Source organism: Cannabis sativa, chromosome 7 (genome assembly GCF_029168945.1).
Source record: "Cannabis sativa cultivar Pink pepper isolate KNU-18-1 chromosome 7, ASM2916894v1, whole genome shotgun sequence".
NCBI lineage: Eukaryota > Viridiplantae > Streptophyta > Magnoliopsida > Rosales > Cannabaceae > Cannabis > Cannabis sativa.
The window spans coordinates 4,304,299-4,311,516 of NC_083607.1; the positions used below are offsets into that span (position 1 = coordinate 4,304,299).

The 7,218-nt window shown below is 29.1% G+C and overlaps 1 protein-coding gene across 1 annotated transcript; it reads right to left on the reverse strand.

The window, feature by feature from the left end:
- Positions 1-1,170: 1,170 nt before the first annotated feature.
- LOC133029121 (uncharacterized) lies at positions 1,171-2,248 on the reverse strand. Its single transcript, XM_061101595.1, has 4 exons — positions 2,165-2,248; positions 1,962-2,063; positions 1,708-1,882; positions 1,171-1,608 (listed from the first exon to the last, which is right to left on the reverse strand). Exons 1-4 carry the CDS (start codon positions 2,206-2,208, stop codon positions 1,510-1,512), a joined length of 420 nt encoding a protein of 139 aa, XP_060957578.1. The 5' UTR covers positions 2,209-2,248; the 3' UTR covers positions 1,171-1,509.
- Between the last annotated feature and the right edge of the window lie 4,970 nt (positions 2,249-7,218).

Here is a 7,218-nt window from a genome sequence, read left to right on the forward strand (position 1 = left end):
CGACCTCACCTGTGTGAGATTTACTACTTGATTGCGTATACTTGCGTAGTGTTTAAAAATATAGCAACAGTAAGACTTTAGTTAATTAGAATTTATAATTAAAAAAATAAAAATCAAGACTTTAAAGATTAATTAGATTTTAATTAAGTGTCAATATAATATCATGTTTTTTAATTTATAAGGACACATCCTGCAAAACAAAAAAAAAAAAAAAAAAAAGGGTGTGTTCTTATAAAAAAAATTTATTATAAGGATAAAATTTTAATTTATATAAAAATAATTTTAATTTTTGTAAAAAAAAAATTGTAAATATTATAATTAAATAGTTTAATTGTTAAAATAATTAAGCTAAGGGATTTATAAATAAATAAAAAAAATTATTTATAAATTTTAATTGATAATTAAGATCTTCTTAAATATTTATTTAATTACTTAAAATATAGTAAATTATAATTAATTAAATCTAAAAATGGAATTTTTATCTATTGGTAACCTTCTATTATAGGTAAAAAAAAATGTAACCATATGGTTACAATAAAAATGTAACCATTGAATAGTCACCCTAATAGTAAATTGTATTGACAAAGAGGTCAAAATTTTACCAGCATACATTTACAGTGGCTAAAATCGAACTTTGACCAACGTATTTACGCGTTGGGAATTTTTTGCCAGTGCTTTTTATTTTATGCTGGCAAAAATTCTAATACCAATATTGATTTGCCAACCTCCTTTTACTAACACATCACAAGTAAATTTTATTTTACCAGCACAAAAGTAACATTTCTTGTAGTGTCTTATTCTAAATTTTAATAGATTAAAACTCAATTCAAGATATTAAATTTTAGGTAATATTGCTCACTAATCACAAGGTGTTATCTAACACTTTATGATTAAAACATATATAATATCTAGTTACAAGTTAATTGTTACTAATTTAGTTTCACTACTACAAAAACACCCTTTAGAGGCGGTTTTTAAGCCCTTTAGGCGTCGGTTTTCGCGAAATTCGCAACCGACGCCTATCAGGGCGACGCTAAAGGGTTTATTTGAACCGACGCCATATATACCCCTATGGCGTCGGTTCTTAGCTAGGAACCGACGCCATAGGGGTCCCTATGGCGTCGGTTCCTATCAAAAAACCGACGCCATAGGTGGCGTAGCAACCGACGGTAAAGGGTCTCGCGAATTTCAGTTTTTCGATTTTTTTTTTAATTTAATTATATTATTTTAATTTTATATTTATTAATTTATATACATATTTATTTAATTTAAATTACATATTTATTTAAATTTTAAATTACATATTTATTTAATTTAATTATATATTAATTACATTTTAAATTAATTAGTAATTAAATTTGGGTAAAAACATAATTTGATTTCATAAAAATAATTAAATATTACACAAACATGTAAAATTAGTTAAAAATATTAATAAGTTAATAAATCTAATTACAAGTTAATCTATAAAAATTACATAATGAAGAAAAATTCTTCGACCTTTGAACCTCAATCGTCACCGTGAATCACCGCCATCAATTGTTCGATCCACTTTCGCTGTAGTGGTAAAATTTCTGTTTTTGGATCGTATTGCTTCTTACCCCCAAACTGTTAAAAAAATTAAAAATTTATATTAGTTTATGTATATGTATATTATATATTTGTTATTATAAAATTTATATACTATGATCAATAATTAAAACTTACAGCTTTTTGATCTTCTATGTAACGGTTGGGGTTGGCACGTGCGACGATGTCAGTCATATATTTCAAAACATAAAAACCGCATTCTTGGCTTTTAGGTTGTCTTGGACAATTTGCTTGTGCAATTCCTTGCCACGGGCCAAGATACTGATGTGCGTCCCCTATATACATGAATGCCCTGTTTGGAAAAATTATATTAGCATTTCAATTCGTTAGTTAATTTAAATTCGTTACATAAGAAGTCATTAAATAATTACCTTCCGATCATTTGTTCTATTTCTTCGGGAATTGGGCGGCCTTTTAGAGGGTTTAAATGGATAATTTTCTTTGGCGCAACCACCACTAGCGTCCAATGCATCCTAGAAAATTATATTGGAATATAAGTAAGATAGTATAAAAATAATTTGAAGACATAATATAGAAATGAACAATTAGCACTAAAGAATTTAATAAAGTTTACCCGATATTCCAAGGAATAAAGAACATTTGGTGGTTGCTGTTCATTAATGATAACCAATTAGCCAATCGTCTTGCCGCATCGTCAAAAGACTCGACTACGTTCTTCATCGCCGATCCCATGCACCGTGAGAAGCTGCGGGTCGTAAAACTTGAAAATTTTTCTCGTACCGTTGATGCTCTCCCATATGTGCTCGCCAAAAAAAGTGTTAGTGCCTTATAATAATTTAACTATAATTTGATATAAGGTTAATTAGATTAAAGAAGAGTATACATCATTCCAAACAGCATTCCCTGGTTGCCGATGTAGTTACACGTAGCAACCTGCTGCAAATCCTCTCCAGATAAAATGATCTGGGTACGCGGTGCAATGAATCCTCGGGATAAACCGCAAGTCGGGCAATAATTCATGTCTGCATATTCCTTACGATATAAAATGCAATCGTTCGGACATGCATGAATTTTTTCATACTTCAATCCTATAGAATTTAACGTTTTTTTCACTTCATAAGTAGATTCCGGAAAGCAGTTGGCAAATGGTAAGATATCTTTAAAAGCAGCTAAAAATTGAGTGAAACATTTATCGCTCACTCCATTTTCTGCTTTTATGTTGTAAAACTTTACCATTGTTGGTAATCTTAGTTTTTTACAACTATCGAACAGAGGTTTATCAGCATCACTAAGAAAATTATCGAATTTCTCAGGATCATTAAGAAATTCCTCCTGTGCTTCGTTAAGCAAGTCCAATGGATAATCATCAAAATCATTACCCTCGATATCATCTACCCCCCGCTTTCCTAATGGATATGGATCATTAGGTAAATGTTCGCCATGGTAATACCAATTAGTGTAACTTCTATTGAAACCTCGTAAATACACATGGTCCTTAATCATTGTAATATTCCCTTTAGATACATTACAACAATCTACACACGGACAATGAATACGATCGTGATTTGTAGAATTCTTTAAGGCAAACTCTAAAAATGCATCGAACCCTACTTGAAATCGCAGTGTGTCTCTCTCCTCACGCATCCATGATTTATCCATAACAAAAATCCTATCCAAAAAAATTCAGTATTTAGTAACTACTTATAGCTAGTTACTAATTACACAATGTAACTAACTAAGTTTCTCACAATTTATTCATATTAATTTATAAATTACTTAAATTCTCGTTTTAGATTAGTTCATATTATTAGGTTGTTTTGTTGATTAGAATGTTATTAAAATGTTAAATATTTTTAATAAATAAAATTGAGGGGAAAAATTTTTGGTAAAGCAATAAAGGTATTAACTAATATTTTCCCCTTTTAATTAACTTTTGCTCTTTATTTTCTTTGAAAAATAAAAATCCACATTGAACCTCTCAAATGAAAGAAAAAAAAATAAAAAAAGAAGGATTTTATATGTTTATTTTGTTAATTTATTTAGTAACTAATTATATCTAGTTACTAATTACACAATGTAACTAACTAAGTCTCTCACACAATTTATTCATATTAATCTAAAAATTACTCAAATTTTCGTTTTACATTAGTTCATGTTATTAGGTTGTTTAGTTGATTATAATGTTGGTAAAATTAAAAAGTTTTCATAAATGTGAATATTATTATTTTTTATGTGACCTAACTTCTTATTACTATGTTATAATTAACTATATTATGAATGGTTTTAGTAAGATTTATCCTAATTCTACCGAAAATTTCGGCAGCATAACGGCTGTAATTGGACGTTCCCAAAAATTTTACAAGTGCCTAAAATAACAAACAAAACAGATAAACAATACAAAATTAATCCACCCATCCGACCGCAGTATTCGCAGAACCTACTTCACTACGGATGAATATTTAAGATATTCAAACTCAACTAACATGCATTGATAATTAATTATATATTAAGAAAAAGTTAGTAAAAGTATATACCTATAATTGCAAGCCCAAATACGCTACACACAAAATTATGCCGAACCCCTATAATATAAAGAAATACAACGAAATTACAAAATTAATTATTTCATAACTTATAACTAGTTATAAAAAATTGTAACAAGTTACTTAGTTACTAAATTATACATACATATATATAATCAATTATATCTCACACTATTATCTCAAAAAAATAAAATTATATCACACACTAATTCCATTTTAAAATTTTTATTTCTAAACTAATTTTTTTTTTGAAACTAATAAAATCCCTCCAATGTCATTTTATTCACAATAAATATACATTGCAAAAAATATATAAAATACAATTACAAAATTTATTTTCATAAAAAATATACACACACTATATACACACACAATATATACACACACAATATATACACACATTATATACAAATATTCAATAAAATATACAAATACATATATATACTATACATTGTGGTATAAATTATTACCTAATAACCGCAATCCGACGACCACCGTAAAAAATCCCGACACTATACACATAAAACACAATAATATTACTAATAAAATAAAAAAACTCAAATAATAATTTACAAAAACATAAAATAAAACAATATACATAATACAATAAGAATAGAAGCAATATTTATACCTTAAACGAGGTTGAGATTGAACAATTTCTCAACAAAAATGGGTGGCCGGATTTCACACCCAAAGTTTACTATTTGGGTTCGGATGACACTTTTAGAGGCTAAAAAATCAGAACTTTTTAGGTGTATGTTATTAAGTATCGAAAATGGAGGATTTTAAAAAAAAAATGGGCTGAAATGGTTGAGAAATGAGGGAGATAGGGTGGGGAGAAGGTGGTGGAGGCGAGGGTTTTGGCTGAGAGAAATGGGTCTCTGGTTTTTCTGGGTTGCTGAGTGAAGTGGGGAGGAAGAAGGAAGGTCGAGCAAAAGGGTTATAGTCTGATCGACCCTATGGCGTCGGTTCCTTCATAGGAACCGACGGCATAGGGTACACGTGTCAGGTTTACGTGTACCCATGCCGTCGGTTCCTATGAAGGAACCGACGGCATAGGGTAATTCAGAAAAAAAAAAAAATAATTTCCAACCGCCTCTAAATGGTATAATGCAATTTTATACCTACGGTTTTTATCAAAAAACCGCCTCTAAATGTCAATTTCGAACATAGCGGGTATTTTCACACCCTTTAGCTTCCCTTTTTATAAATGGGGTTGAAAAAACTGCCTCTAAAGGCTAACATTGTAGTAGTGTTTTAATCACACAATACTAAACACATTTAATTACAAAAAATTATAATTTTTGTAATTAATACTTTTTGTTATACCTAATTTTCATAAATAAATAAATAAATAAAATAGCTACTCTTGCATAAGAACCCACATGCCAAGAGTACCTTGAAGACACTAAAATTTTACTAGCGCACATTTATAGTAATAAAAGTCAATTTTTACCAGTTCATTTATGTGTTGGGAAAAGTCATTTTTGCCAGCACTTTTCATTTTGCGCCAACAAAAGGTCTAATACCAACGTTGATTTGCCAACCCCTATATATTACCAACACATCAAAAGTAGATTTCATTTTGCCAGCACAATACTAAACTTTTGCCAACGCAAAATTGTGCTGACAAAAGTGACATTTCTTGTAGAGTGTCTAATATTTGCAGGATATTTGCCTGGATACAAAGAGATTGTTATTGATATTTATTTACTTGAAATACTTTATTCATAAAAAAGAGTGGTATACGCGATTTGTTAATGAGATATCCCGATGTGTGAGGGATCACTAACAAACTCTCTAGCCTATATATACATCAAGTAGGAGGCTGAGAAAGGGATCTTCTTTTTGGGACCCTTTTTCTCTCTCTTTTGGATCTTCTACTCTGAAACCTTCTCCTACAGAATTACTTGAAGGCAACCAAGAACACCACATTGATTCCTTCATCTTGTTTATTGAGTCCACCATACTCAGGCAAGGCAACGTACACCAGACTTCAAAACACCATTGATACACAATTTTCTTTACAAATTATTAGTTTATTGTTCCTAAGAACTTTACAACTATTAATTTAGATGAGATTTATGAATATCAAGTCTCCCATGAGCCTTATATTCATAAGTCTCGATTAAGATTTCACTTAGAAATCCTTTGCTGTACTTTTATCCACACTCTTGAGAACATAACTCTGATGTGTTTGATCCAATCAATAAAACTACAAGTAGACGTAGCCCCATTACTATCGCGACATGGGGGTGAACTACTATAAATTCTTGGTGTCCATTATTAGTTAGATTACCGTGGTCTTCTTTTATTTACGATCTTCTTAGATCAGTTGACGAAAAATCGCATTAACATTTTTAGCCACGAACATTTTAGTCACAACATATATAAATATAATAATTTATAATTAGTCACAATTTTTTTTACTTTTAATCACAAATTTGATTGTGACAAGTAATACATTTTTTTGTGATTTAATTTCACACCAACATATATTATCGTATTAATGATATATTTATTCTTTTCTAGAAAGTTGTTGAGAAATACATAAATTATTCATAATAAATAAATGGATTATTAATTAATATTGTTTACGACAAAAGTTTACAAATACAATATCATTACAAACAATTAATAACTAGCATTTTTTTTTGGTAGTTTATTTTTATATAACAAATATATAAATATTAACATGTTTACTTATTCTGTTGAGCATAAAATCTTAAGAAAGAAAGTGTTGTGAAGTGTTTGTATAATAAATGCTAAAATGGAGTGGTTAGTACGGAGGCTCAGGTGCTGAAGATCATCATCATCATCAATCATCATCATCCACATATATTATATAAATGTATATTTATAAATATATTATATGTACATATGTACACGCAATATAATAAAAAGTAGTCAACCAAACATTCATTATATCAAATAGGGTTTTGAATCCAAAAGGATAATGTGTATATATATATATATATTTATATAGTCCAGCCAAGATGAGATCAGGGTTTCATTCTTCTTCTTTTGGAACTACGAACTAGTACTATATATTATTATTATATATATATAATATATGGTTCAGTAGTTACTCAAAATCTGGAAACTGCAGGAGTTAGTGTGGATT

Coding starts and splice junctions, on each gene's coding strand:
- LOC133029121 (XM_061101595.1), bottom strand. CDS start 2,208: ATGAACAGCAACCACCAAATGTTCTTTATTCCTTGGAATATCGG. Junction 1,883..1,961: donor ATAGAACAAATGATCGGAAG/GTAATTATTTAA, acceptor TTTTCCAAACAG/GGCATTCATGTATATAGGGG. Junction 1,609..1,707: donor ACATAGAAGATCAAAAAGCT/GTAAGTTTTAAT, acceptor TTTTTTTAACAG/TTTGGGGGTAAGAAGCAATA.